This window comes from Caenorhabditis elegans, chromosome V (assembly GCF_000002985.6).
Source record: "Caenorhabditis elegans chromosome V".
NCBI lineage: Eukaryota > Metazoa > Nematoda > Chromadorea > Rhabditida > Rhabditidae > Caenorhabditis > Caenorhabditis elegans.
Window position 1 is genome coordinate 10,221,461 of NC_003283.11, and position 27,236 is coordinate 10,248,696.

The 27,236-nt window shown below is 34.1% G+C and overlaps 14 protein-coding genes, 4 non-coding genes and 3 pseudogenes across 26 annotated transcripts; 8 read left to right on the forward strand and 13 right to left on the reverse strand.

The window, feature by feature from the left end:
• Positions 1-201: 201 nt before the first annotated feature.
• fipr-9 (FIP (Fungus-Induced Protein) Related) lies at positions 202-561 on the forward strand. Its single transcript, NM_001028484.4, has 2 exons — positions 202-252; positions 296-561. Exons 1-2 carry the CDS (start codon positions 239-241, stop codon positions 501-503), a joined length of 222 nt encoding a protein of 73 aa, NP_001023655.1. The 5' UTR covers positions 202-238; the 3' UTR covers positions 504-561.
• Positions 562-846: 285 nt separating this feature from the next.
• Positions 847-2,061, forward strand: C12D8.20 (uncharacterized protein; the record flags this gene model as incomplete). Its single annotated transcript, NM_001269269.1, has 3 exons — positions 847-987; positions 1,035-1,421; positions 1,699-2,061. 3 exons carry the CDS (start codon positions 847-849, stop codon positions 2,059-2,061), a joined length of 891 nt encoding a protein of 296 aa, NP_001256198.1.
• Positions 2,053-4,250, reverse strand: daf-36 (Cholesterol 7-desaturase). Its single transcript, NM_073228.7, has 6 exons — positions 4,047-4,250; positions 3,850-4,000; positions 3,265-3,362; positions 2,685-3,215; positions 2,232-2,494; positions 2,053-2,186 (listed from the first exon to the last, which is right to left on the reverse strand). The coding sequence occupies exons 1-6, from the start codon at positions 4,197-4,199 to the stop codon at positions 2,096-2,098; spliced, it is 1,287 nt and encodes a 428-aa protein (NP_505629.2). The 5' UTR covers positions 4,200-4,250; the 3' UTR covers positions 2,053-2,095.
• Positions 4,251-5,367: 1,117 nt separating this feature from the next.
• ttr-19 (Transthyretin-like family protein) lies at positions 5,368-5,973 on the reverse strand. Its single transcript, NM_073229.4, has 2 exons — positions 5,805-5,973; positions 5,368-5,690 (listed from the first exon to the last, which is right to left on the reverse strand). Exons 1-2 carry the CDS (start codon positions 5,968-5,970, stop codon positions 5,425-5,427), a joined length of 432 nt encoding a protein of 143 aa, NP_505630.1. The 5' UTR covers positions 5,971-5,973; the 3' UTR covers positions 5,368-5,424.
• A 319-nt stretch (positions 5,974-6,292) lies between these two features.
• C12D8.3 lies at positions 6,293-6,475 on the forward strand (annotated as a pseudogene). Its single transcript has one exon. A coding segment is annotated over exon 1 (183 nt).
• C12D8.24 lies at positions 6,403-6,462 on the reverse strand. Its single transcript, NR_069260.1, has one exon. It is a non-coding gene; the product is annotated as an Unclassified non-coding RNA C12D8.24 (non-coding RNA).
• Positions 6,476-6,582: 107 nt separating the features above from the next.
• Positions 6,583-7,000, reverse strand: fipr-4 (FIP (Fungus-Induced Protein) Related). The gene is made up of 2 exons (NM_001028479.6): positions 6,901-7,000; positions 6,583-6,844 (listed from the first exon to the last, which is right to left on the reverse strand). The coding sequence occupies exons 1-2, from the start codon at positions 6,912-6,914 to the stop codon at positions 6,637-6,639; spliced, it is 222 nt and encodes a 73-aa protein (NP_001023650.1). The 5' UTR covers positions 6,915-7,000; the 3' UTR covers positions 6,583-6,636.
• Positions 7,001-7,175: 175 nt separating this feature from the next.
• pyt-1 (Transmembrane domain-containing protein) lies at positions 7,176-7,862 on the reverse strand. Its single transcript, NM_001028480.4, has 2 exons — positions 7,550-7,862; positions 7,176-7,423 (listed from the first exon to the last, which is right to left on the reverse strand). The coding sequence occupies exons 1-2, from the start codon at positions 7,779-7,781 to the stop codon at positions 7,257-7,259; spliced, it is 399 nt and encodes a 132-aa protein (NP_001023651.1). The 5' UTR covers positions 7,782-7,862; the 3' UTR covers positions 7,176-7,256.
• Positions 7,863-8,368: 506 nt separating this feature from the next.
• Positions 8,369-8,703, forward strand: fipr-7 (FIP (Fungus-Induced Protein) Related). Its single transcript, NM_001028481.6, has 2 exons — positions 8,369-8,396; positions 8,444-8,703. The coding sequence occupies exons 1-2, from the start codon at positions 8,383-8,385 to the stop codon at positions 8,649-8,651; spliced, it is 222 nt and encodes a 73-aa protein (NP_001023652.1). The 5' UTR covers positions 8,369-8,382; the 3' UTR covers positions 8,652-8,703.
• A 94-nt stretch (positions 8,704-8,797) lies between these two features.
• C12D8.2 lies at positions 8,798-9,211 on the reverse strand (annotated as a pseudogene). Its single transcript has one exon. A coding segment is annotated over exon 1 (414 nt).
• C12D8.22 lies at positions 8,863-9,010 on the forward strand. Its single transcript, NR_069261.1, has one exon. It is a non-coding gene; the product is annotated as an Unclassified non-coding RNA C12D8.22 (non-coding RNA).
• A 560-nt stretch (positions 9,212-9,771) lies between the features above and the next one.
• On the forward strand, positions 9,772-10,134 carry fipr-6 (FIP (Fungus-Induced Protein) Related). The gene is made up of 2 exons (NM_001028482.2): positions 9,772-9,821; positions 9,869-10,134. Exons 1-2 carry the CDS (start codon positions 9,808-9,810, stop codon positions 10,074-10,076), a joined length of 222 nt encoding a protein of 73 aa, NP_001023653.1. The 5' UTR covers positions 9,772-9,807; the 3' UTR covers positions 10,077-10,134.
• Positions 10,135-10,360: 226 nt separating this feature from the next.
• str-182 (Seven TM Receptor) lies at positions 10,361-11,970 on the reverse strand (the record flags this gene model as incomplete). Its single annotated transcript, NM_073230.2, has 5 exons — positions 10,361-10,795; positions 11,004-11,145; positions 11,189-11,402; positions 11,450-11,537; positions 11,785-11,970. The coding sequence occupies 5 exons, from the start codon at positions 11,968-11,970 to the stop codon at positions 10,361-10,363; spliced, it is 1,065 nt and encodes a 354-aa protein (NP_505631.2).
• Positions 11,971-14,697: 2,727 nt separating this feature from the next.
• Positions 14,698-17,406, reverse strand: fubl-1 (K Homology domain-containing protein; the record flags this gene model as incomplete). 4 transcript variants are annotated; one of them, NM_073231.5, is made up of 6 exons in its annotated part: positions 14,700-15,045; positions 15,095-15,678; positions 15,723-16,199; positions 16,248-16,651; positions 16,832-16,883; positions 17,281-17,383. In NM_073231.5, 6 exons carry the CDS (start codon positions 17,299-17,301, stop codon positions 14,814-14,816), a joined length of 1,770 nt encoding a protein of 589 aa, NP_505632.1. The 4 variants fall into 4 exon arrangements, 3 of the variants coding, with proteins under 3 accessions (NP_505633.1, NP_505632.1, NP_001367132.1); NR_069262.1 differs by lacking the exon at positions 16,832-16,883 and having other exon boundaries at positions 14,814-15,045; positions 17,281-17,301; NM_073232.7 differs by having other exon boundaries at positions 14,698-15,045; positions 16,248-17,406.
• A 723-nt stretch (positions 17,407-18,129) lies between these two features.
• On the reverse strand, positions 18,130-18,501 carry fipr-8 (FIP (Fungus-Induced Protein) Related). Its single transcript, NM_001380740.3, has 2 exons — positions 18,441-18,501; positions 18,130-18,393 (listed from the first exon to the last, which is right to left on the reverse strand). The coding sequence occupies exons 1-2, from the start codon at positions 18,452-18,454 to the stop codon at positions 18,186-18,188; spliced, it is 222 nt and encodes a 73-aa protein (NP_001366784.1). The 5' UTR covers positions 18,455-18,501; the 3' UTR covers positions 18,130-18,185.
• Positions 18,502-18,804: 303 nt separating this feature from the next.
• Positions 18,805-18,903, forward strand: C12D8.7 (annotated as a pseudogene). Its single transcript has one exon. A coding segment is annotated over exon 1 (99 nt).
• Positions 18,904-19,112: 209 nt separating this feature from the next.
• On the reverse strand, positions 19,113-19,728 carry C12D8.21 (Polyprotein; the record flags this gene model as incomplete). 2 transcript variants are annotated; one of them, NM_001269270.3, is made up of 3 exons in its annotated part: positions 19,113-19,181; positions 19,376-19,489; positions 19,663-19,728. In NM_001269270.3, the coding sequence occupies 3 exons, from the start codon at positions 19,726-19,728 to the stop codon at positions 19,113-19,115; spliced, it is 249 nt and encodes an 82-aa protein (NP_001256199.1). The 2 variants fall into 2 exon arrangements, with proteins under 2 accessions (NP_001256199.1, NP_001256200.1); NM_001269271.1 differs by lacking the exon at positions 19,663-19,728 and having other exon boundaries at positions 19,376-19,384.
• Positions 19,729-20,292: 564 nt separating this feature from the next.
• On the forward strand, positions 20,293-21,330 carry col-148 (Nematode cuticle collagen N-terminal domain-containing protein). The gene is made up of 2 exons (NM_073234.2): positions 20,293-20,440; positions 20,488-21,330. Exons 1-2 carry the CDS (start codon positions 20,324-20,326, stop codon positions 21,256-21,258), a joined length of 888 nt encoding a protein of 295 aa, NP_505635.1. The 5' UTR covers positions 20,293-20,323; the 3' UTR covers positions 21,259-21,330.
• On the reverse strand, positions 20,638-20,707 carry C12D8.23. The gene has a single exon (NR_069263.1). It is a non-coding gene; the product is annotated as an Unclassified non-coding RNA C12D8.23 (non-coding RNA).
• C12D8.9 (DUF3501 family protein) lies at positions 21,327-21,745 on the reverse strand (the record flags this gene model as incomplete). Of its 2 annotated transcripts, none has more annotated exons than NM_001269272.2 (2): positions 21,327-21,559; positions 21,605-21,745. In NM_001269272.2, the coding sequence occupies 2 exons, from the start codon at positions 21,716-21,718 to the stop codon at positions 21,395-21,397; spliced, it is 279 nt and encodes a 92-aa protein (NP_001256201.1). The 2 variants fall into 2 exon arrangements, with proteins under 2 accessions (NP_001256201.1, NP_001256202.1); NM_001269273.3 differs by having other exon boundaries at positions 21,395-21,559; positions 21,605-21,637.
• A 3,911-nt stretch (positions 21,746-25,656) lies between these two features.
• Positions 25,657-25,797, reverse strand: C12D8.25. Its single transcript, NR_069264.1, has one exon. It is a non-coding gene; the product is annotated as an Unclassified non-coding RNA C12D8.25 (non-coding RNA).
• Between the last annotated feature and the right edge of the window lie 1,439 nt (positions 25,798-27,236).

Sequence of the window (27,236 nt, forward strand, 5' to 3'; positions counted from 1 at the left end):
TCATAATCAAACCTGTCAAAAGGGCACAGTTGCCATAGAGTTCTGACGGTTTTAAGATTTTTTTAAACATAATCATCGATCAATGTGTATTTGGCAGGTTTACTTATTGAGGAAAAAAGTAAAAAGCGTGAACAGCGACGGGTGCAATGAATGAATGAAATGAGCAAACAATGCCAGGTATAAAAATAATTTTTGAGTGAGAAGAAAGCAAGATCATTCTTCTACAATACGACTGAAAATGAATGCTAAGTTGTAAGTTTTGACTGACTTTAAAACTTTTAATTTCCAATTTCAGCCTTCTCTGCGTCCTCGTCATTGCCATGTGCTCAATTGTTCAAGAAGCTTCTGCTCAATATTATGGATATGTTTCATCTTATTATCCATCATACTATGCAGGATATGGATACGGAGCATATGGAACTTATGGAGGATATGGACTTGGATCTGCATATGCTGGATATTACGGAAAGAGAGAAGCTGGATTTGGACCTACTCAGAACTAAACTGAATATTTTTTGAATGTGTACGAACGATCTGAAATGAATGATTTTGATTCTGTAACCTAATACAATTGTCAAAAATACACTAAATATACAAAATATTCACAAAATATAAAAGCTCTGAAATGAAAATTTCTAAATTTCAAATTATTTTTTTTGAAAACTACGTAGATTAGCATCAAACATCATAATACTGAATGCAATGCTTTCAAAAGTTAATTTAGAAACTTTTCAAATATTCTAAATCAGTAATCGAATTCCAACATGTGTTACCTGAAGTTTGAAAAAAATCACCTGTACCATTTCTTACACAAAAATTGTTTAGCCAGATGTGAAAGTTTTCTAAATGTTTTCGGTTAGCTGGAAATCTGCAAATGGATCCTACCTGAATGAAAGTGAACGTTATTTTAATTATTGGTTCTATTCTCAACTTTTTTTTCTTGTTACACTGACATCTTGGCATTTTTATTTTCATTTTTTCAAAAAGGTACGTCTGAAATCCTGATCGGATATTATCACTCGGTATTTTTTCAGGAATTTTTTGTCAATAGTACTCCTTATTTCAACTTTTTCTTGAAACTCCATCTTTTTTATATGTATCTGCTTTGTGGATCTCTTATATTTTCTGAAGAAGTTCAAAAATGTTGCGTGATGATTTCATCAGGTCTCAAACTTTTTTCATTTTCTATTGAAATTTTGTATTTACAAACAAATATAACTGGGACTTTTCTGATCATTACATTTTTGAATGCCATACGAGTAGTATTTTCGATTGATGAGAATATCACATTTTGGAAATTAAATATCAAGACAAACTACCTATTCACAATAATTGCAATTATATACATAATTTGGAGTCATCCATGTAACTTATATGATCCATTTGTATTTCGATTTCCACAAACTGATCAAAACTCCTTTGTAAGCTATTTTCTTTCGTGTTTTAATGTAATCAACTTATAATATTAAAATACAATTTTTCATGTAACTTTTGAAATTACTTTTTTGTTGGTAATCCAAAGAAATTTCGCGGAAAAATATTTTTGAAAGTTACTGTCGAAATGTAGGAAAGTAGTACATAGATTCAAAAAGGTAATTATATTCTAGGCAATTTTGTAAAACAGGCCAGAAATGTTTGCGGCTCACTTGTAGTATGATCTTATCGTCTTGATAGTTGCAATGATTTCCTCTTTTTCAGGTAATTGTGTCGTTGAATAGTGTGACTTCTGGCCTTACTTCTTTACTACTGTGTTACAAGGTTTTAAAATTGAAAAAGTCTGGAATACAACCGAATCTTCAATATTCTTGTCAAATAATTCAACTTATATCAACTATTGCAGTAATTGAATCATACTTGATATTCAACACAGTGTCTGCTTTAATATCTGGTTATCAATTAACAAACGAATGTACAATCAATGTTAATGATATTTTTCAAGCAGACATTATTCATTTTATGCACTTTTTCATAACATTTGCAATGGAAATGTGGTATTTATTTGACAACTCCAGAGTTGAACCACAAAATTCTATGGAAATTGATTGTGAAACTAGTGTGTAAATTGTTTTTATTTCAATTCCAATAAAACTTATTTTTACCAGTCAAAAATTGATTTTGCTTGATTGGACAAACTTCCATCTTTCAGCATTTTTGGACTATTTTCCGTGTAGAATTGAGAAAACCATCTGAAAAAAGAGCGAAACTTCAAATTCTTTGTTTTCAGTCCTTACCTTCGATGTTTCTGAATCGGTCCATCGTTCTTTACCAGCAATGGAGATTTTATATACTTTTTGTTGGACCAAATAAACACATCTCGTTCAAATTGCATTGCTTCCACTGTCATGAAGAATTTCACAAAGAACCATGGAATATTTGAAAATATTCTGAATCGAACTCTCTGGAGAAGTGCTTCTTCGGGAGTTACTGTTTGAAATACGACTCCTTTCCCCCAAATTCCAAAATCAAACAACATGTGGACAATTCCAGGACCATGCTGAAATTTTTAAAAATAAATTTTTGAAAAAAAAACTTTAAATTTAGCGTTTTCAAAAATTTGAAACATTTGTTCTACGAAATAATTATCCTCTTGTGAGGCGGAAATGTTATTTACTTAACTAATAGTAAAAAAATATAAGTATGAACTTTCAAAACCAGTCAAAACCAAAACATTTTGGAAAAATTACCTGCTCTGCAACAAGTTTACTGCTGGTTAATGGAACTTTATATCCCCAAAAAGTCATAAATTGATTCAAATGCATAACTCCACAATGTCTATCCTCCTCTGATTTCACTTCCCATTTTCCATCCCAAACATGTTGAACAGCTGGCTGGGGATCTGATAGATCTGTTTTTATAATATCTGATCCTTTGGTAACAGGTGGAGCCGATTTGTGAAGATAATTCAGATGTGCAATGTCTGCTCCGTTCTCCGGAATTTCTTGAATATGGCACATAACCTCATGCTCAGTTCTTCCTCCCAAATGCCAGAAGCCATCAGTAATCTCTGTGATCTCCGGAATTTCCCATTCTGGTTCTGCTCCATCACAATGATACCACAGATAAATATTATTATTTCTTTCTATACATGGCCATGTTGTCACTTTTGCTTGCTCTGGAATTCTTCCTTCATCATACGGAACTTCAACACATTTTCCAGTTTCTGCACTAAAAATCCATCCATGAAATGGGCATTGAATGCAATTGTCACGTACTACCTGTAATCCCAAATCAGAAGAGCCGTAATATGCGGAGAAATGTGCTCACCCGTCCTCCAATATTAAAATTCGCTCCAATGTGCGGGCAATATGAGTCTGTGATATAGACGGCGCCCGACTCAGATCTTATCAGTGATAGAAATTGCCCTGAAAAAAATGAAAATTATGATTGTGTGATTTTTTGATGTAGTGTCAAATGTAGCATTCACACTTTGATCACCAACAAGCTACTGAACATACTGTACTTATCATTAATTAAAAAATAACTGTGGTAGTGAAGTGTCAGGTGATTCTACTGGGATAAAAATAGAGTCGTTACACAGTATGGCACCTTTCCCTTTCTGTAAATTTAATTTTTTTTTCAAATTGAATTCAAAAATCCGATGTGACGTTGTTTTAAGTCAAAAAAAATTAAATCCATTTTAAAAATTAAAATAAAAACCGAAACTCCAAGAAAAACAAGCACTGAATCAATCAAAATCTGGAAATAACAGGACGCCGAGCGTCTATTCTTTTCAGACCAATGTCGAACTCTTACAACTTGCCCTTCCATTTCATAATTTAGAGAAATTGTGAAAATGTTTTCTACAACTTTTCCTTACATTAGACTAAAATTTGTTTCTTTTGAATTTACCTAAAACTGTGATTTCCATTATTTGATTGTTCGCTAACTTCTCAGATTCACAAACACAATACCATCCATTGGGAAAAACTGGAGGCATATCTCCAACTCTTCTTAAAAGCTTCAATCTCTCCAATTGACGTTCTCTGTAAAATCCTTTCAGCTGAAAATATAATTATTCAACACTTGAAATATCTATAAACTGTCACCTCTGGTTTTCCGAAAAACAATCCAACATCGCCAAGTCTCCTGACTCGATTCAATGGTTTTAAAGTAATATGAATAAGATAAACTATCAGAATAGTAGTAACAACAGATATTGGATGAGCCGTTAAAAAACCCCAAATCTGTTCCAGTAGCATCTTGAAACTATAAATTGAAAGTATTCATGAACGTGTCACCTTCCAATTCAAGTGAGAAATGATAAAACTATGCAAATTATAATCAAGAGTATTGAGAAAAATGTGTTATCAGTAATTGAAACCTCCGAAAAACCATAGCATGGTTTCGTGGGAAAGAGAGAAATGAAAAAAAACAGTGCACTGCAAACATTAATTACCAAAAATCAACTGGAGACAAAATCGTTTTGAATACTTCTTGATTTAAAAAATTGGTGGTTCCCAAAAGAAACATTTCAAATCGAAAACATGACAATGACAAATGCCAATTTTTAAATTAACATTTTTTGATTGGAAACTAATTTATATATTTGCTATTTCTAGGCATATTTTGGCAAATTATTTGAAAATTATTTTTTAATGTTGAAGAAACCAAAATAAAATTATCAGAGCACAAACCGTGATTTGTAACAATGTCACAATTTTTTTGCATTAGTCAGTCACACGTTCATTCCGGAAAGACGTGAGTTTTGAAAAATACCAAAGAATGGGAAAAGATGAGAGAATGGAAAATAAATAGGACATGTAGTTGCCTACCTTGAGATAAAAGATAAAATCAACTAGGAAAGAATTGAGGTTACTAATGTTATGTTGTTACTTTGCAGATTTTCAAATTTTTACAACACAAAATCCTATGAATATGGAAATTGTTAGATGTAAAAATCGCAGATTTTATAACTCGTTCTCAAACAAAAAAGTTAGATTTGACAATGAGTGTTATTTCTTAAATTTTCAAAAAAATTTTAAAAGAATATGTGAAAACTTTTTATTCTAGAGTTCCTTTTGTTGTTTCATTTCAATTAATTTGATTATTACCTAGAAATAAATAGCTCCCGTTAATTTGGACGCATGTAGGCACAAACTAGGCTGTTTTGTAGGGAAAAATATTTAGGTTCATTTTTTTTTATACAATCATAATATATTTTTAATTTTTGAAATCAGGAAATAAAAAAATATACGAATTTTAAAAGTCAAAGGAAGATAGATACAGAATAATAATAAAATTATAGTTATCGCTTGTTGTAATTATGCTATAGTTTTCAAAGAAATGCAAAAGAAAATCGAAGTGAATTTTGCCAATCGGGCGAAAAACAAATATTAGTCTACAAGAGGATTGTTGTAGTCTCTATGAGATGATGACTTTATTTTGAAAAATAAAACTTTTTAACAGAAGAACTCCATTGAATATTTAATTAATACAATCAGTTGTCTGGCATTGAAAAATATTTGCCAAATGTATTTCTCCGATATCGAATGTTTTCTGTGGAATCGAACCAATTGATATAAAGTTGTCAGGAATTGTAATTCCAAACTTTTGGTAGCATAGACCAATTGTATTGCATTTATGATATATGTTCACCTTTGGATCGATATTTGTAATTTCTGTCTTGTATCCGGAAACTGTGAATACTCCATTCGCATCGGTATACGTTTGATCCATTTTTATGTCCTTGACTAAAAATGTTTTTTAAAGAATAGTTTGTTTGAATCTAATTGATTATTTCTTTAGAAAACAATGCTCCTATGATTTTTCATACCTTTGCCAAAACTAAGTTTTTTTCAACTCACTTTTCTCCTTTTCATACAGTTTAATCTTCACACCTTCTGCAGGTTTTCCCAAGCAAGTAAGTCGACCAGTAACTGATACTGATTGTTTTCTTCCCATACCAAGAAGGGCATTTGAAGTGTTTAAAAGAGCGAAAACAAACACAATTTTAAACATGGAGAGCTCCATAACTGAAACACACTGGTTTATCGGTATTTTATATTCCCCTTAAAAACTATTTTTTGTTTTGATTTTCATATGAAACTTGAACGAGCATGTCAATATTTTTGATTTTTCAAAGGAAGCCAACTAGGAAATGGTTTTTTTTAGAGATACATCATAATACTGAAAATCCGGTTTCCGGACTGATCGACTGAATGAAATGTTGTAGATTCGAAATTATGCAACATATCTGAATTGAGCAGAAAGCTAAGAAAAAACATGAGTTAACATACTTATTGTCAAAGATTTATGCGTGGAATTTTATTGATATGGAATCAAGACCACTAACATGAAGCGTCTTGGTGTAGACGCAAAAAGGAGTCTGTTCTTCTAAATGTTTCTTGTGACGCTTTTGCCTTCGGGCAGGAGGTTTTGTTTATATCATAATAGAATTTATCAATAACTTGTTCTTTTTCAGGACACCAACAATGATCGTATCACCGTTGAGTGGACCAACACACCTTCCAATTGAATACAATCCATAATTTGTTTGATGTGAATAAAGTGGTCGCTTTCGATTTTAATTTCCAACTTTACAGCCAAAACCTATTTTTGAACAAATTTAAACAGTTGCACAACATAATAAAAATCATTCATTGCAGATCGTTCGTACACATTCAAAACATACTCAGTTTAGTTCTGAATAGGTCCAAATCCAGCTTCTCTCTTTCCGTAATATCCAGCATATGCAGATCCAAGTCCATATCCTCCATAAGCTCCATTTGCTCCGTATCCATATCCTCCATAGTATGATGGATAATAAGATGAAGCATATCCATAATATTGAGCAGAAGCTTCTTGAACAATTGAGCACATGGCAATGGCGAGGACGCAGAGAAGGCTGAAATGTTTTACAGTTTAAATTGAAACTAGTGAAATAAATATTCAGAAACTCACAATTTGGCGTTCATTTTCAGTAGATCGGCTGAGAACAACTGGTGTCAATGAATGAATTCCACCTCTTTTATACTTTGAGTTCTGTTGTTTGTCTTTTACTTTTCATAAAATTTCAACTACTCTAGAGTAGTTTTTGTCACACTATCGGTTAGCTCAGTGCAATATTTCAATACCCCTTTCATGTTCACGCCATTTTCAAGTTACCGCCAATGTAAACAATCATGAGATACCCGAAATAGTTTCTTCTGGGGAAAAAACTAAACACAAATCAAATATATTTACTTCCCCGCAGTCAACGTTTCATTCCACACTTTTTATATACAGGAAAAAATAAATTATGAATTATGAAAAAGAAGTTATCTTGCTGATAGTAAGTTTTGAAATGATCGATTCAGTTGATCGCAGTACATGACGTCATCATATGAAGGAAGTGGGGATGCACGTGCTGATTCAAGTTCATAATATTCTGGAGGATGCTCTTCTGATGATAATAGGATTTGAGGCATATTTACACTTGAATAGTCTGTAAAATATAATATCTGCCTCACAAAAAACTATTTGTAAATACGCGATCTAGAAATGTTCGTATTTCACTTAACCTATGAGGATATTAAAACTTTAAAAAAATCTAAAATAATTTCAAACTTACATGGAACTTCTATCTCCACATCTGAATAACACTCTCCTTTTTCACATTGATTCAAACGTTTTCCTATAGCTTTTCCAACTTCTTCAGGTTTCATGTATATAGTACATTGTTCTAATTTTATTCTTTCGTAGTGATATTTACAAATATAGAACACAGCAAGAAATAAAAGAATTGAAATTGAAAAGAATATGAAAACAGAACATAAGGCCAGAGATTTCGTTAATGAAATCATTAGAGGATCTAGTTTTAATGAATCCGTTTTGATTTTCTTAAATAAGGCAGCGTTCGAAACAAAACAGAACAATCTAGAAAAGTGAATTCACTGTCGGTGAACTATAAATACTGACTTTATGCGTATTAGAAGAGGCTCGATATAATTCGGATTAAGTAAAAGATTGTGAGCGAATGTTCACGAAAAGCACGGAATCGTTTCGATTAACCTAATGTTGTGGTGGCAGATTTGGTATGGATTTGCAGACGACGTCACAAAAGGTTTATTGGCTCAAGTACTGAGAAGAAAACATCAGAACTCTATCGTATTGATAAAATGATTAGGTTGCTGGTATCGTCACGATGTCTATTTATGTATCTCAACTTTCAGAATGTGACGATTCTAGTTGTCATAGTCTTGCACGACATTTCCTTAAATTTTTTGTGGGTTTTCTGATCGGTCGCTATGTTAAATGGGAGCAATTCGACAGTTTCTATGACAAAACCAACACATGAAAAAAAAATAGTGGGTAAATAAACCAGAGTACAGAAGTTCCCTATAAAATGGAAAATTTTTATGGAAATGCCAAGAACCTTCACATTCTTCTACTACTCAATTCAATATGAACTCTAAATTGTAAGTTTTGGATCTTTATAATATGTTTTCTCAATTTCCAATTTCAGCCTTCTCTGCGTCCTCGTCATTGCCATGTGCTCAATTGTTCAAGAAGCTTCTGCTCAATATTATGGATATGCTTCATCTTATTACCCATCATACTATGGAGGATATGGATACGGAGCATATGGAGCTTATGGAGGATATGGACTTGGATCTGCATATGCTGGATATTACGGAAAAAGAGAAGCTGGATTTGGCCTTACTCAGAACTAAACTGAATATGTTTTGAATGTGTACGAACGATTTGAAATGAATGATTCATCCCAATTTAATATGTATTTTATTTGTTCAAAAATAGGTTTTGGCTGTAAAGTTTGAAATTATAATCGAAAGCGACCTCTTTATTCACATCAAACAAATTATGGATTGTATTCAATTGGAAGGTTCTTTCTGCGGACCATAACGTCTCCCTGAAATCACTCTTCTTGGCGGCACCGTCTGGGGTGTTGGCCCACTCAACGGTGATACGATCATTGTTGGTGTCCTGAAAAAGAACAAGTTATTGATAAATTCTATTATCATATAAACAAAACCTCCTGCCCGAAGCAAAAGCGTCACAAGAAACATTCAGAAGAACGGACTCCTTTGGTTCGAGAACTCTGCGCCTACACCAAGACGCTTCATGTTGGTGGTCTTGATTCCATATCCAACACGACGAGCAGATGAGTTGATCACCTTGATGTGGTAGGTGTGCTTATCATCGTATGGAGCGTTGAAAACGATCTTGGTACCCGGCTGGTCTGGATATCTCCTGGTGGAACTGATTGGGCCATGGGGTTGATTGATTGAAGGAGTTATGAAAACTTTATGATTCAATTGTCTAATTCTATCTCTTTTAGACCAAATTTCTTATCTTTGTTCTAGGTGTTCCCTTTAGTTAAGGTATTGGAAGTATAAAAAAATATTTTCGCGTTTCCCATAACTGTATTATTTTTTTGTTTTCCCGTTCTATTTTCAACTTTATTCTTTATCACAACAAATTATTGAAAATTAAACAAAATATAAAAATTGCATAGGAATTACGATTTAATGAAAATCAAAAATTGACAAATTCAATGGAGTCATAGAAAATACGTTTGAGACATTTTTCTCTAAAATTATGTTAGCTCAAAGTTATATTTCTCGTTGAATAAATTTATTTTACCTTGTAGCTTGATCCGTGATCTAAAATCTAAATTTAAGAATGACTCAAAGTACAAATCAATGGAGTTAACGGGAAGCAGTTTGACAGTTTCTACGGCAAAACCAATAGAATGAAAAAAAATAGGGGCAAGTAAATAGAGTAAAGTATACATCGTTCTGGTATAAAAGTGGAAACATTTGGGAGAATAAGCAAGAACCTTCACATTCTTCTACAACTCAATTCAATATGAACTCTAAATTGTGAGTTTCAGATCTTTATAAAATATTTTCTCAATATCCAACTTCAGCCTTCTCTGCGTCCTCGCCATTGCCATGTGCTCAATTGTTCAAGAAGCTTCTGCTCAATATTATGGATATGCTTCATCTTATTATCCATCATACTATGGAGGATATGGATATGGAGCATATCGAGCTTATGGAGGATATGGACTTGGATCTGCATATGCTGGATATTACGGAAAGAGAGAAGCTGGATTTGGACCTACTCAGAACTAAACTGAATATGTTTTTAATGTGTACGAACGATCTGAAATGAATGATTTTTATTATGTTGTACAACTGTAACGTTTTGACAAATCAAATAATTGAATTCATAACTGACAAAAAATTTGCTATACATTTTTCAGCTCATTAAAACTCAAAAGGGTACAGAAAAAACATATTTCATCTAAATAAGTCGAATACATGAAGCGGAAAATAAAAAGTGTGATAGTTCTTGTTGAAATCATGGGAAGTAGAGAAGCAATACATGATTTTTATAAACTTCAAAATATTATCCATTAGCTCAACTCGACACGGTTCAATTGAACATGGCTTTTTCTGGCACTTGAAATTGTTGTACTTCCTCTTCGTACATAGTACGGTGCAAACATTGGTACATTCTCTTGCTTTTTAAACATTTTAATCAAAGAATCTCGATAATCTCTGATTAGTAGAATACTTGGAAGAGCATCCAGTGCAGGATATAAAGATATCGAAATAGATACGTAATGGGCAAATCCCAAGTCAATATTGAGCATTGGGAATAGAAATAAAATAAATAAGGGAATATACATAATGATGAGTGGAATAAGAGTTTGGAATACGAGAGCTCGAAATAATTGAGTTTGAAGTAATTTTTGAGTTATTGAATAGTTTCGTCCGGGAACAACAACCCGTGTCATTTCGTAGTAGCATTTGAAGCCGAATATGAAGATTACAAATAATGAAACCGTCTGAAAATTTAAAAACAATTAATTTTAAATACACTAAAATTAATAAAACTGCTTCCAGTTCTGCTTATTTGTTCACAGATTTTTTGCAAAGTGCGAAAATTGGCTCATCGCAAGCCAATTTTCGCACTTTCCAAGAAAGTGCTTGCGGTGTGCTCATTGTGCCAGATTTCGTTGGTCATAAGTGCATCGTGTTTTTCTTAAAACTCACAGTCATTAAAAGAAAATTAAATCCTGATATAAATGCTCCAATTGATGGAAATTTCTGGCCATTTTCATGCATTGGATAGAAATCCGCAATAATATAAGTCACATCATCCACATTTATTCCAAAATCTCTTTCCATTCTAGGCCTTAACTATGTATAATTTTTTTCAATTATTTTGGTTTTTTTACCTTAGAAATTCCGTACTTCTTTGATTTGGCTGAAACGCAAATATACAATTTAATGTCCAATTGATATAGAGTATTGGAGAAATAAGAAACCAGGCAAATGTATACTTTCCATGAAAATATATCCATTTCGAGCCATATTTCAGAGCTTTGTATCTATAGACAAAGTGGACAGAAATCAAAGATGCAAAAAAGAAATAAAAACCGCAAATGAGCGCTGAACGAAGTAAAATTTTCAAAAAATCCAAAATTTTAAAAACCTACACATTAAATAAATCATTACTGTTGGACTAAAAAATGAAGTAGAATTTTTAATATATACAACAAAACATGAGCTGTACGATAGAAGATCCTGAACATTCTTTGAACTACGGTATGTTTTTGATAAATTGGTTTAAGTTGTTTTTCCAAAAATTTCATTGTTAGCTTGTCTGGTTACGAAGAACAAAAGGCTAGACGTCTGGTTAAATTATAATATCATAAGGCTGCACTGATTTCGAGAATGAAGTTTTATTTTTACTGATCATAAAACTCATCCAAAAAAAGAGCGAAACACTTGAAGACGTTGTCTTTTTCCGTGACTTTAATTTCAAACTTACAGGTCTGACAATCATTCCCAGTACAGAATAACAAAGTGCTGATAATGATAGATACATCATAATATATTTGTAGGAACCCATTTTACTGTTTGATTTTGTAAGAATTAAATAAGTTAAAATTGTGTTTAGAAAAATAGAAATAAGGAGAGCAAAACATTGAACAATATCTTTCAGCAACTCGAGCATGTCTCCTTTTTCTAAAATTATCCTTTATACTAGAAAATAAGAAAATAACAAAAATTAATAGAGAACTGATGTGAAAAAAGCTTAAAAGCGTGATATAAGGATGATAAGACATAGTTCAGTAATTTTTCTAATTTTATTCAAATTTTCAGACAGCGTAAAATTATCAAAGTTCATTTCTCATTCAAGATCAGAGTGCAGGCAATAATGGGAACTTTTGAAAAAAATTCCATTTATAGGAATGTTGATTCTCATTATGAAAACTTCAATTCTGATTTCGAAAGTTGTTTACTGAACCTGATGCATGTGTTTCTCCCATTTCTATTCCATGTAAACTTATTTAAAATAACAAAGAAATGACGTAGGTGAGGGAGAAAGTTTTTAATATTTTTTTCAAATGGAAGTTTTCCTAAAATTGGTTTTTGACCAGAATAGCTTCTAGAGTTCCAGAATATCAACTTTTTGAGGTGCACGGCAAAATTTGTTGAGTTTGACTAACATTAAGAATGAATTCTGATTTACTTCTAGTCGTGATAATTATCCCACAGATGAAAAAGCTCAGGTAAAATGCAAGGGTGAGTCAGTTTAACGGTCGATATTCCAAAAGTATGTATATATATATATATATATAAATTCAAAACATTTCTGTGGATCAAAAATATTATTTTACTGTCAAAAATTTAGAGACTGAATATTATAGTTATAAGCACTTCAGAAACTTTCGAAGCAAGGTCGAAGAAGGCATGATTTTTATCACATTGCCCCCTTTAATACTTTAATCAAAAAATCAAACAGTGAATCTGTATTATTTGAAATAGGAAACTTGTGAGCTTCTTCTGTTGTCTACTGAAAAAAAGGGACTTTGTGGCGTCTGTGTACTTTAACATATGACTTATCATGCTTTTTTATGACTTAGTTCTGGTTTTGGATTTTATCAAAACATGTATTCCCATGGCCCATTGGGTCTCACAAATAAGAAGGAACCATAATCAAATATTTTTTGCAAAGGACATTGAATATTTTTCTTGAGTGTTCTGTCTGTTGTTTTTAAATCATGATTAGGTTTCACAAAAAATTTAAGATTTTTTGTCTGACAATGCATCGTTCCAACTACTAAATTAAAAAACTTTTAGCAACAAAGATTATTTTAAATTTTTTCAAACCATGAACAGACACAGAACACAATTTTGATGCTTGAAAAGGAACTAATAGAGTGAATGATTTTTTATAATTGGATTCAAATTTCAACGAAATTATTGAAGCATGACTAAATATAAACGTTCTAAGAATTATATTCTCTATATTGTTAACAGAAAAATGAATTATCTAAGAAGGCGACGTTTTCACGAGTTTTCTTATTTCAGTTTGAGACAAGGACTTGTGAAGCAATTTGATTATAGTTTACGTTTTTCATTTTCTTTGCCCAATTTTCCCTTTCAAACGTAGTGATTATACCGACGAAGTTCTTGTTTTTTGTCAGAATAGATGATAAATAACTTTATTATTTTAGTAGGAGTTATCGTTCGCAAATAGGACATTACTGGTCCAAATGTATATCCTACCACTATTGTAATCCTGACGCAAGTCTAGAGACAATGAAACTATTTTTTCCAGTGCGATGTGGCACTGCTTGGAAATGGAAGTAAGATAATTTTCGAGAATAAGATAATTGTTGCTTCTCGATAAGCCAAATATTTTATATGATGATTGTTTAAATATTCAATGATTGATTGTATATCCAATGAATCCTAGGAAATATGATAATGGTAGAATTATAAACCACATTGGAATAAATATATATACTAATAAACTAAAGCTCTTGATTTTCTATGCATACTCTCTTGAATACATTTGAATAGAAATACAAATACAATTAAATACAAGTTACAATAGGAACAGAGATCAGATTCTTTGTAGGAAAGATACTTTCTGATCCTACCGTAACCTACCGTACTTCTTACGTTGATTACTGAAAGTTTGCAGCGGAATATTGGAAGTTATGTATATACGATAATAAAGAAGTTGTGGTGCCGACAATTCTAAAGCTTTAAATATGTATCGCTCAAAAAACCCATATACCACATGTATTTAGCAGGTTGAAATATTATAATAAACAATTTTTCAAAATTCTAGGAAGTTGGTATGTATCAGGGGTGTGCGGCGAATTCGGCGAATATTAACCAAATTCGCCGTTCGCCGATGATTTTTTCGATTCGCCGAGTTCGCCGTTAGCCGAAAAATTGAAAATCGGCGTTCGCCGAATTCGCCGTTCGCCGAAAAATCGCCGAAAATTTGCCGAATTCGCGGAAATTTTTCCAAATTCGCCGAGCGAAATTCGCCGTTCGCCGAAAATTTCAAAAATCGGCGATCGCCGAATTCGCCGAAAATTTTTAAAACCGGCGATCGCCGAAAAATTCGATTCGCCGCACACCCCTGGTATGTATGATAATGAATGAAAAATGTGCTCAGATCGACCAAAAATCACAAAATTTTCTTAGAATTCGGTTCTGCTCTTGGTGTCTCAATTTTGATCCGATGCCTGACAATTGTGATTTCATTAAACTTAAAGTTGTCGTTTCAGTGCACAATTTTTCTTCAATGTATTTGTACTTGCTCTAATCAGAAATCTAGTTTATATCACGAGTTTAGATTCTGAAAAAGGAAAATTCAAATTGATTTTAATTCAGAATTCTTGATCCTTGGCGGCAAATGATGTCTGTTTAAAAAAAATTACAGTTAAATTTTTTTTATGAATACCAACTTTTAAAGATGATACGAGTATCGGAAAATGGAGCAATAAAATATTCAACTTCTGAAATGAAACAAAACGAAAACAAGCAACATAATTATTGATATTGTCCATATTGTTGTGCTTGATATGGAGCAGCTCCTGCAGCAGAGTAAGCTGGATAATTTTGAGTTGGAACACGAGCCTGTGCTGACATTTGAGGCATTGCCATTCCCATTGGCATTTGTTGTATGAGTCCACCTGGTACAACCGCGCGAGCTGCTGCTTCTGCCTTCTTTTTCTTCATCTGAGCTTCAACTGCTTCAGCTTTGTCGTGAGCTCCAATTGATCTGAAAGACAATGAATGTGATCTTCCCATGTTGTATGAAGTGAACTTACTTATAATATTCCATCCACTGAGCTGAATAATCTTGTTCGCCGGTAACTGGGTCAACGGTAGGTGTCGTCGTGGCAGCAACTGTTGTTGCAGGCTGAACCTGCTGCACTACTTGCGGTTGTTGATATGCCACTTGCTGCTGTGGTTGGACGATACCGGCTGCAGCGTATGGGGCAGCAGCAGGCGCGGCCGTTTGCTGAGCATAAACACTGTTTTGTTGCCATCCACCAACTTGGTATGGGTTCTGCGCAGCTGCTGGAATTTGTGCTACCGGATTCCATTGTTGTTGCCCTCCGAAATTGTTTTGAGCAGGTGCTGAGAACTGTGTTTGCATAGTCATCGCCGAATCATCCCGGAATGGAGTGTTCGGTGCAATATCTCCGACTTTGATTCGAATCAAATGCTTAGCGTGTTCGATTGCTCGTTTCCCTCCTTTTATTACGAACACTTTTTCGTCGGCATTGCCAGTTGGATCACGCGAAAGCTCACAATGTGCTCCACTTTCGCTGTTGATCTGCTTAATCGTCTCGCCACCCTTTCCAATTACAAGACCGCATTTGGCAGCAGGAACTGACATGTAGAAAGTCTGAAAACAATTAGATTAAATTAATCAAATATTATCACTTTTACCGATGCTTCATTCGACACCATTGCACCGGCGACATTTCCGCCACCACCTTGTTGCATTGTGCTCTTTTTTACAAGTTCAGTAATTCGCTCCGTGGCTCGATAAATTTGATCACGAGTTCCCATGATAACAGCGCATCTCTCTGGTGTGCTCGGATCATCGTCAGGTTTGAACTGAATCTTAGTTCCTGTTTCCATGGCAAGACGTTTGATAGTGTCACCTTGCTTTCCAATAATAATACCAACCGAACTTCTTGGAACGACAACTTCTCCGCGAGCAGAAGCTCCACCACCACCACCAGCGTGGTGCATCTGAAGGCCACTTCCTCCATTACCATCACCTCCACTGTTAAGAATTTCGGCAACTAACTGTTTTGCAAGTTCAATCTTTTGTGGATCACCGGTAATACGTAAAGGCTTGGACTGGTCGCTAACGGATTGATTGTCTTGTACAAGGATCATTTTACAACCACTTTTCTCCTGAAAAATACAACTTTTTTTTTGACATAATACATTTTGAAAACCAACCTGAAGCTGTCTAATGGTATCACCAGACTTTCCAATGATCAGACCACAACGGTTTGGTGGGATTGCAATGTCAATAGTGGTTTGGGCGCGGGGGAACCCGTACTGAGGACGAGGATTTTGAGAACGTGCAACGACCTCGTTGATAAGATGTTTCGCGGTCTCAACATTGGAACGGGATCCTTCTAAAGTAACCATCCTGACTCCAGAAGATGGGTCGGCGTCTGGTGACATTTGAACACGACAACCAGCCTTGGCTTGAATTCCCTGAATTTCGGATCCCCCTCGACCAATTACAATTCCAACAGCCGATTCGGGAATCGGATACTTCTCGTTAACGGCCTCATTGTCATCCATGAACGGATTCAAATCCGTGTCGTCAGCCGGTCGCTTGGCGGGAAGCGAATCTGAAAACAGACTGATTAGAGACTCTAAATGATGTATTGTGATCAGCTTATCGATTCGATTAAACAAATATTGTGATATTGAAAGAAAAAACTGCGTAGGAATGAATTGAAATCGAGAAAATTCGTAAACAAACGACATAAATAATTGTTATGACATCATCAATAAAAGAAACACCATACATTCCTCATCCTCGCTTCGTTCCCTCTTGAGTGAAGTTGTGTGAGTAGCTTGCTGAACAAAGATTGGAAATAGAATTATATACATTTAGGAAACACTTGAATTATGCCAATTATCATAGAAATGCATAAAACGATATTCATATAAAAGAAATTGGTCAATTTATTGAATAAATACTGTATCATAAGTAAGATTAAATGTGAATCAAAGCAACGGGAATCATAAATTCAAATTGCAAAGTAATTATGCAGAGTTCATAATAGCAAAAATATCGGAAAACGTAAGGGAATGATTAAACGAATAACGATGTAATTTATATTTCTTCAGTTATTTCAGTTTTAAAATTTTAATAAAAATAATCGCCCAATAACAATATCTGACAAATCCGAAAAATTCAAAAAAGAAGTGGGGTTCAAACAAGTATTCGTGTGAAAAACAGAAAATTGATTACCTGCGGGTTAAATCCTTCCATTTGATTCACAAAGTGGTTTGCAGATGTCGAGATGAATATGCGTTGTCCAGGGATACGACGGCTCAATGAGCGGATTGCGAGTGAGAAACGCGCGATAAACGAACGCGCCGCGACCGCAACGCGTGCAAAGATGCATGCGATGTAGCACGTTTACAACACTTTCTTTTGGTAGTTGTCAAATATTCAGGCCTAGGGACTCTGCCAAATCGCAGACAGTGAGCTCCGTGCCATATCTGTACAAAAATACAAGCCTACACAAGTAAAAAAACACAAATACTTAGTTTTTATCAACGGTAACTCGAGAAAAATAGAAGAAAGTTGACAAGCAAAAACTACAGTACTCTCAAAGGTACACTCTCTTTGCTCGTTGAAAATATTTCAGTCTAGATTACAGATGTGCGAGGCAATTGATGATTGCCGGTATATTCAAAAACCGGCATTTCCCGGAACTGACGATAAACTGACGATTCGATATTTAAAATTTTGAATTCAGGAAAGGCAAAATATTTTATACATATGTGGTAATAATAGGCTCTTCCGTTTGTGAGATGGTTTAAACTCGGCCCAGTTACGAATAAAGTATTAATTAAGTGCTTTTGTAATTAAAAAACAACATAGAACCTGCGACAATCTTTATTCACATAAAAAAATCATGAATTGTATTCAATTGGGAGGTTCTTTTGGTCTTGATTCAGCCTAAACCCTGATCTAATTCTCAATACTAATAGAAAATTGTATTATGTTCTATAACTGTCTATTTCGCAGTTATCAAGTTATTCCCTGACAATTTGAAGATCAGTCGTGTATTTTTGACAATTGTATTAGGTTACAGAATCAAAATAATTCATTTCAGATCGTTCGTACACATTCAAAAAATATTCAGTTTAGTTCTGAGTAGGTCCAAATCCAGCTTCTCTCTTTCCGTAATATCCAGCATATGCAGATCCAAGTCCATATCCTCCATAAGCTCCATATGCTCCGTATCCATATCCTCCATAGTATGATGGATAATAAGATGAAGCATATCCATAATATTGAGCAGAAGCTTCTTGAACAATTGAGCACATGGCAATGGCGAGGACGCAGAGAAGGCTGAAATTGGATATTGAGAAAACATTTTATAAAGATCTGAAACTCACAATTTAGAGTTCATATTGAATTGAGTAATAGAAGAATGTGAAGGTTCTTGCTTATTCTCCCAAATGTTTCCACTTTTATACCAGAACGATGTATACTTTACTCTATTTACTTGCCCCTATTTTTTTCATTCTATTGGTTTTGCCGTAGAAACTGTCAAACTGCTTCGCGTTAACTCCACTGACTCGGATTTTGAGTCTCAAATTTACGTTTGATCATGAATCAAACTACACAGTAGGAATAAATATCATTGAAAGAGTTGCGTCTTTCAATAATTTTTGATAACTATATCATCTTAAAATTTCATTCATTCTACAATGGGTGCTTAACTGATATAGTACTGATAAAGCAAAAAGATTGAAAGTTAACTCCCCAGAAGGTGCCGCCAAGCAGTTTTGCCGTGAGTGGCTCTAGAGAGACGGTATGGTCTGCAGAAAGAACCTTCCAATTGAATACAATCCATAATTTGTTTTATGTGAATGAAGATTGTAGCGGTGCTAAATAAAATGCATTTCTCTTGTACACTGATTTGAAGCGAAGTAACTATAGTTATACATAGTGTTCTATCTATTCTGAGCTTAAAGTAACTTTTTTGTACTAAGTGTCTTGTTGGCACCAAGTCCTTCAAAAATGTGGAGGAATTTTTATTTCGATCCATACTGCAATAAGATGGCTCATATTGATTTTGGTTGAACTGTTGGTGCATCTTTTTTTGGAATCCTTTGTTGTTTCGGCTCAAGATTCTGAATTATTCATCATTTGTGATATTACAACAGTTGGTAGTTCTACTCGTTATTATTTGAAAACAGCATAATATTATCATGTTGGTTACTGATAATCCTATATACATATTTGTGTATATATCGGTGTTCAAAAAAAAAGTGGAGTTTTATCAATGTGAAGTTGGTTTTTTTGAAAATTTAGATTAAAACCATACCATTCCCATTTCGTGTCTTCTTTTGGATGCCTTCAAAGCTCTTCTTTGTTTTCTTCGTATTTTTGTGCCTTCCTTTTTCCATGCAAGTTGATTTTCACGCAGTAGGCGATGAGCCTGTAAAGTTAAAATTTGCTTAAAGTATCCCAAGAAAAATTTTAATTGAAGATATGAAACATATTGTACTATTCTCAAATTGTGAAAACTGATTGAAAACGCCTTCAAAGCTCTTCTTTGTTTTCTTCGTTTTTGTTTTCCTACCGCGATAATAATTCAATAAATTTTCCTACCTGTTGTTCTGTCATATCTGCAACGGCAATGTTGTCAAGTTCTTCATTTATACCACAAATATCCATCTGAAAAACAAAACATGATCAACAAGTTAAACTGGCAATTAAACAACATCCTTGACGACGTCATTTTTATTTTTGTGATAAACTTTTTCCAGAAAATCAGGATAAAAAACGAAGAGAAACAAAAGAAGGATTAACTCGAGATTAGTTTCAAAGCACTCACTGGCTGATAACAAACGCATGATAATATCCATTGCAGCAGAGAAGAAAAAGAGACGACGTTGAGAGAAGACTTGAGCAGAAAATGGAAATTTGAATATACGCAGGCTGCTTTAGTTATCATATGTAGCTCGTTAAAGGGTAACTTTAGAAATGTATATTTATTGTTTTTGATCCACCAAATTTAGAATAAATAATTAATCCAGAAATTCGTCCAAAACAAATTCTCTTTTTTCAATTAGAAACAAGAAACTCATCTCATTGAAATGATAGAATGTTCATATCTTACACCACTTTACTATGCAATCCAGAAATCGAGGAAGAAATCATTTTACACACACCTAGTGTAGTGTTAATTGATTGTTGAATGGTATAAAAGAAATGAATCAGAAAATGGAAAGAAACATCGTTTAATTCCAATCTTTCTTATTTCTAACCAATGTTTGAAGAGAAACTTATTGTTGGAATTTCAACTGCAATTTCAGCACTTGCAGTGTTTGGGTGGTTTTTTGTGATTCCATCGTTATACAATACAATATCTGCAATTCATGATGAAGTGATACTCTCTGTTTTTCAATTTGACTCTTTATATTTTGCTTTCAGGTATCATCTGGTGTTTCTCTTTTCCGAGATGAAACAGATCTTGCTTGGACAGAGCTGATGGATGTTCAGATTTCTGTTTCCCCACCATCTTATCCACGTGATCATCCGTTCAGTTCAATCATTCGTCAGAAGCGTCAGTCATTTGCAAGTCTTCCAGAATGGTGTCAATGTGAGCCAACCAAACCAATTTGTCCACCTGGCCCACCGGGACAACCGGGACAACAAGGACAGAAAGGCCCGCCAGGAGTTCCAGGGCAACGTGGACAAGATTGTACAATTGTTTATGCTCCAATCATCTGCCCTCCTGTTTCTCAAGAATGTGTTAAATGTCCTCCGGGACCAGTAGGAGCAATAGGACCAATGGGCCCAATAGGATCTATGGGTAGAGCTGGTCAACCGGGATACTCCGGACCACGTGGAAATGACGGATTTCCTGGACTTCCTGGGCCACCAGGAGAAAATGGACAACCAGGACAATCAGGAAAAGATGGTCAACCAGGAAGAAACGGAGCTGATGGTAAGAGAGGATACGGAGCCCCAGGTGCACCTGGAGCTCAAGGAAAGCCAGGACCATCTGGACCCCCTGGAATTGATGGATATCCTGGGCAAAATGGTTGGAAAGGACAACAAGGAGTACCAGGGCAAGACGATTTTCCAGGAACATTTGGAGAACCAGGTGCAGCTGGAAAACAAGGATATCCTGGACTTCCAGGATCAGATGCATCTTATTGTCCATGCCCGAATAGATCGGCTAATTTTCATACTAAATAGTTATTCAGTGCATTTGGCGATGTTTTTTTGTTGTTTGTAAATTGTGAATGTGTCAATAAAAATAAAAACAAAAAGAAAAATGTTTATTTCAAAAGCTTTTTTCTCAGATTATCTAAATTCTATGTACATTTTTTAATTAAGAATAAGGAACAGGGCTACTCGCTAACATTTGCTCGACTTCGTCTTCATTAATAATTTTAATTGTATGGGCACGAGCTCTTGACTGGAATCGAACAAAAACTGAGAATCCAAGAAATGGAGCACGCATTTGAGTAACTTCTTGCTCAGCGCAGTTGTATCTCTGAATTTTGATTTCATTCAGGAAAAACAAAATGAAAATTGATACCTGTTTGATACGAATCTGAGAAGCTCTGTGCATGGTTTCCTCTATTCCTTTTCGAATTGGTTCGTTGTTTTCGATGGCAGTCTTCAAATCATCAATGTCTTCCGTAATACTCATTTTGAACAACAGGAAAGTTTGAGAACTAAAGTTTATGGATTCTCATGCAAATAGTCTTTAAGGGGTCACTGAAAGTTCACGTTGCTTCATTAGAATGATAAATTTAATACTAATGAATTTCATTTTTATTCATAATCCTCTTTTATGGCGTTGCATTTTTAAAATTATGCAAGACGCATTTTTGTTGAATAATGCACGTCTTATTAGATTTACTAGTATTTGGATTGTTTTTTCACAATGAAGCGTCTTAAAATTTTTCTTTTTGTATTGTATTAGGTATTAAAAAAATCGATCATAATTTTAATTAAATACTAAAAATGTATTTTTCAGCTAACCAAAAAATCGTAAAAAATCACAAATATCTCAATTTCGGCAATGGCCGAAATTGCCGAAATTGCCGAAAATTCGATTGCCGAACGGCAATTGCCGCACACCCCTGCTGATAACCTACTTGGAGTCACAATTATCTTTTGATCAAAACATACATTTTTGTACAGAATAATAATTTGGAGAGAACTTAGTTTTGATGTCTGGCTTCCTTGTTTTTCATTCATAAGAAATGAATCATTGTTATTCTCAACAAATCACATTTTTTATAGTTAGAATGTAGTCCATGTACTTTATTTTGACCTTTTATTCAGTGATCTAGACAAGTGGTCAAAGCCTTGGGTGGTTGTTTTCCAGTTTATGGTAAACTTTCTCTTCATTTTTCTCTTCAGTTTCTATTTTTGAATAGAGTTTAATAAATTAAGCTTTAACTTTTCAATTTTGTTAGATTTTTTATCAAACCCCTCATATTCTATCCGAGAAGTGAAAATATCTCATGTCTGAAATATAAATATTTGTTTTTGAACAACTTTCAGAAACACGAATATTTTTTCCTGCTCTGACACTACCGTGCACTTTTATTACCAGAAGCAGCTGTAAATATTATAATTATGTATCAAATGCAGACATAGGATAGTTCTTTGATCTCTATTGAATGTATATTTATCGGAAGAATACCCTTATCATTTCCTCAAATCTCCATCATTTTCTTTTCAATCCTGCTATTTTATGATTTAATTCGTCATTTGCGATGTCTGAAGACTTATTTTTGGATTATTCGGCGCACTTTTAAAAATTCTTGATACAAGAAAAAATCTGAAAATTCTGAATTAGCAAAAAAAAGGAAACTGAAGATTACTGGAACCTTGTATATTTTCATAAGAAATGCGAAGTATTGAATATCACATCCTTTCAATTATCTGGTTCATTTTTGTATCTTCTAGACATTCTTGTGATTGTCCATCAATGTTCTCTATCACTTTCCAAGATAACAGTTCTGATAGTGGCACCACGCGTACTGTCTGCCAATTGACTTTATTTATTGTTGAATTATTTGATGTATGAATATAAAAACAGTTAGGAAATTTTATTATTTTCTACCACCTCTTCTGTCAAAAGACATTTTATCTCCTTACAACTAGAAAACTGTCATGTGAGCTACATTTTTCTCCTGTTAGATTGTCATAATCCTTGCAAAAATGACTTTTTGAAATTCAATTTTTTTTGGTATTTTTCATTCAATTAAAATTTTTCAAATAACTTTATTTCAAATAATAGTGCAACAAGTCAACAAAAATGACGTGACACCATCTGGTAAGTACCAGGTGTTGGTGCCAGTCTCCGAACAGTAGGGTCATCAAAATGAAAGGCTGGTTGGGAATGTTTTTAAGGCATTTATTTCTCATTTAGTATTTGCATCCGTATTTCGATTAAATGGTGAAAGCAGAGTAAGTCATATTTGTTAAAAGAACTGATCATAATAAAGGTTTTTGGGCATTTTTCAAATCAAAACAAAAAAGTCGTGACACAAGTATTTTATCTTTCTTGTATCTTTTAAAAGTAACTAGATGAGAATTCGAAACACCTTCTATTCATACTTCGTATTCTTTTTCGGTCCACTCGTGTTCAATGTGTTTTGAAATAATATCATCTCGGTTTTGGAATTTGCCTGAGAATATAAATATTTGAGGAAGGTCTTGAAATCCTAGTCATCAAGCCTAATCTCTATCATTGCCGAGCTTGTTTTCATTTTATCTAATTTATATTCTATTCATTTAATTTTCAGAGATTTAGTTAATCATCTTAAACGGAAATTCCGCAATATATAACAGTCATTCGTATTTCGTGCAAAACTTAATAGTAAGTGCAAAATGCGAACACACCTTCAAAGTATGAAAATTCCCTTCCATATCAATCAAGTGATTTTTATTAGTTGTTCGCTTAAATTCCGTTATATTCATGTTCTAAAATTAATAAGTTTCATTCATTTAAAAACTATCTAGTCAACTGACGGAGTAATATCCCCCCCCCCCCCCCCCCCCCAATTCATTAATTTATTTGACATTTCAAGCAAACATCAACCGAGTGAATAATGATATTAAGTTTTTAACGTCACCACTATCATTGGTTATTTTTGACAAACCCTGTTCAAAGTGTTGTTTGTTCAAAAATTGTTGCCGATTCTACAAAAATTCGTGTTCATTGACCACCCCGCTTACCTGTCACAAACAGAAATTTATTTCACAAACTGTGATTCAACTGAGTTTCCTATCTTCCTCTATTTCAACAGTTCAGCTTTGACATGTTGATTCAGTTGAGAGAATTGTTTACAGTTTACCAGAAAATAGGAAGAATTGGTTTCATGAATGTAGGATAACAAAGTTCAATTGTGTACATTGATTAGTTTGAATTGTATTTTAAGACTGATAAACTAATTGAAAGTTTATGTATCTTAGAACTACCAAAAGCGATGATGATGATGATTTAAGAGAAAGCTTCAACTGAATAAAGGAATTAATTAGGAGATTTTTCAACTTTTCATGGACAAAACAATTCTACTGAAAAAAAAGTATAATCTTTTGACAAAACTAATCTAATGACGTCTGGCAATGTTTTGGTAAATTATTTTTATCTTGCTTTGGGCTTCTCCGAAGTTCATAGAACTTTGACCTTGACACATTCTGTTTGTATACGTTAGATTTTGTTGACAGGTCTGTGTTTTTTTAAACTCTGAATCCAAGTATGTCTGACCATAAACCACGTTTCCTCTTTTCCAGGGCCTCATTTTTAATAGGAGAGACCATTTTCGTTTTTCACTGATTTTCTAAATTTGTGGAATATTTCTTCTCCAAACAAGTATTTTAAGACAATTCTATGGCGACGTACAATATTTCTTCATTCATATTTTTTGATGCTCTCGTTTACTTTCTTTTTTTTCCCGCTTTTAGAGCTAGATGTGATGCCGTTGAAGCAGAAAAAAAGAAGAGGAGGAGAATGTCAGTTCTCGAGTTGTTTACTTCGCCAATGTTTTTGTGCCCTAGAGGTTTGCCCGCGCATTTGTGACGCAGACGTGAAAAGATCATTTATGACACACGTGGGTGAATAGATGCAGTGAAAAATAGGATTGAAAGGGTTCAACATCACCCTCGTGCTCTATTCAATCTTTCAATTTTCTAAAGAATGCAAAAATTCCCTTTTAAAGAGATTTAATGTGATGAGTAACTCAGTTTTCCGAGAAAAAACAATAATTTTAAATTACCTCCTCTTTTCACGGCCATGGCCGAGAAGTTCGCTGTGTACTTCTCGTGGACAAAAGCAACTGCTAGAGAGAAAACAGTTTTTTGCAACATTTTTGTTGTTTTTTTGTTGTATTTTTCGATTTTGGAACTCGCGCGCGTGGGAGTTTATTTTTATTTTCAGAATATAATAAGCTTTCATCACTCCCACTCCTAAAATACTCTTAAAATTCATATTTCTTTGTTGTTTCATTCAGATGTAAATTAGTGTTCTCCCCTTAAATTTTTTCCAATAATATTCACCTCATAAAAAGCAGGGACAATTCATTTTTTGCAATTGTCGCGAAGCCTCTTCGTTTTCGTTTTGGGATGTAAACAACTCTAGCATGTACTATCTCGCTCTGTCTGCGGCTCGACGCCGCGCCTGTTCCCTCTCTCCGTCCGGCGTCACCGATCATCCATTCCGCGAAGCAAAGCACGCGCGGCCTTTGATCGAAACGTGCACTTTTCCGTACTGCTGTATACTACTGGCAACACCGATATTCGTGCCCGATATCTAACTCAACCGGAGTCTGGCAACACAACCGTTTTTTTTTTCGTTTTCGAACGTTCCTGTTTAAAAAAAAACGTTTAAAAAAGCTTTTCAATGCTTTCAAAAATTAATTAGATAGAAAAACTTTGTTTTCTATTTTTTTTTTTTTTTGGAGATTTCATCAACAACCCACATACTTTCTCTTTTTCCTTCATCAAGTTGTTTGTATTCGTCTCAAGACCGTCAGTTCAAGACCCGGTCTAACCCTATCGGCGCCTCTGTTTGTTGCTTTTCCTTCTTATTTTCCGGTTTTTCTCGCGTTCACTTAATCAAAAAATCATGGCATTGAAACCACATTCGAAGATTTTCTAATTTTGTTACTGAAAAAAAATCTGAAAAAGTGTCTATTTTTCAAATATATTCCCAATTTAACAGTTAATTCGTTATTATTATGTCTCTAATATATCGTTCCGATCGATTAAATTTAGGCACGTTCCGTCTGCGTCTTTCCACGTATGTGCTCCAGTTCCGCTCCTTCTCCCATGGCGTAATCACCCCGCTTTTTTGTATGTTCGTATGCCAGTCGTGGTGCATAATAATCTGTTTCTCTTCGAAAGCTCAGACAAGAGGCAGTGGCCTAATCACTAACTGCGAAAAGTGTATCAAAACCTCTCCTCTTGTTTTTACGTGATGATAATCCGCGTGGTTCATCTCTTCCTTTCTCATTCTCCGTCTCTTAATGTTTTCTCACGATTAATTTTTTTTCGTTTATAGGGTTTCTAAAGTGGCTTATAATTCAAGAGAAATTCTAGAGAAATAATAATTAACATGATTTCCGTAAATTGAATGCCTAATAAGGTTGAGTTAAAAACCAATAATTAAAAATAAGTCGTTTTTGTATATTTATACAGCCGTAAAATGGTTCTCAGACTATTGAAAATTTATCAACTTCAACCAATATGGTCTTTTTTCGCTTGTATACTTCGGCTCTCATAGTATCCCTATTCAAAAATTGTTTGCCGTTAATTTGTTATTCTATTTCACGTTGTTTTGTTGATTTTTCGATAACAAAAGTGCTCGTACATCACAGGTAAACTTTCTGTTTGCATGTTATACAGTATCGATGTGTATAAAATGCCAGAGATCAAAAACTTGAAATTTATGATCAGTGGCATGGTGTTATCGTAGAAATAATCTTGTTTTCCAAGCGGGCAATTCCAGAAAACCGATATTTTCTTTCTTATTTTCCACTGGTTGTCCGTTCCCGTTATTTCTGCTTCTCCTATCTCTTCCTTGTTGGAAAACAAAAAACCACAGACGAACACTCAGAAAACGATATTCTGAAGCAGCAGCGTTACTCATGATGTTGTTGCTGGGCAGTGTCTGAAAATGTTTTCGTGTTCTTGTTTCCGCTGAAATAGGG

What these genes read in the sequence shown, in the direction of transcription:
- daf-36 (NM_073228.7), bottom strand. Translation starts at nt 4,199, where the DNA reads ATGCTACTGGAACAGATTTGGGGTTTTTTAACGGCTCATCCAATATCT. An exon ending in TGTTTTTCGGAAAACCAGAG is followed by an intron (nt 4,001 to 4,046) that starts GTGACAGTTTAT and finishes TTATATTTTCAG; the next exon opens with CTGAAAGGATTTTACAGAGA. An exon ending in GTAAACTTGTTGCAGAGCAG is followed by an intron (nt 2,495 to 2,684) that starts GTAATTTTTCCA and finishes TAAAAATTTCAG; the next exon opens with CATGGTCCTGGAATTGTCCA.
- pyt-1 (NM_001028480.4), bottom strand. Translation starts at nt 7,781, where the DNA reads ATGATTTCATTAACGAAATCTCTGGCCTTATGTTCTGTTTTCATATTC. An exon ending in TGTGGAGATAGAAGTTCCAT is followed by an intron (nt 7,424 to 7,549) that starts GTAAGTTTGAAA and finishes TATATTTTACAG; the next exon opens with ACTATTCAAGTGTAAATATG.
- ttr-19 (NM_073229.4), bottom strand. Translation starts at nt 5,970, where the DNA reads ATGGAGCTCTCCATGTTTAAAATTGTGTTTGTTTTCGCTCTTTTAAAC. An exon ending in ACTGTATGAAAAGGAGAAAA is followed by an intron (nt 5,691 to 5,804) that starts GTGAGTTGAAAA and finishes AAACATTTTTAG; the next exon opens with TCAAGGACATAAAAATGGAT.
- col-148 (NM_073234.2), top strand. Translation starts at nt 20,324, where the DNA reads ATGTTTGAAGAGAAACTTATTGTTGGAATTTCAACTGCAATTTCAGCA. An exon ending in TATCTGCAATTCATGATGAA is followed by an intron (nt 20,441 to 20,487) that starts GTGATACTCTCT and finishes TTTTGCTTTCAG; the next exon opens with GTATCATCTGGTGTTTCTCT.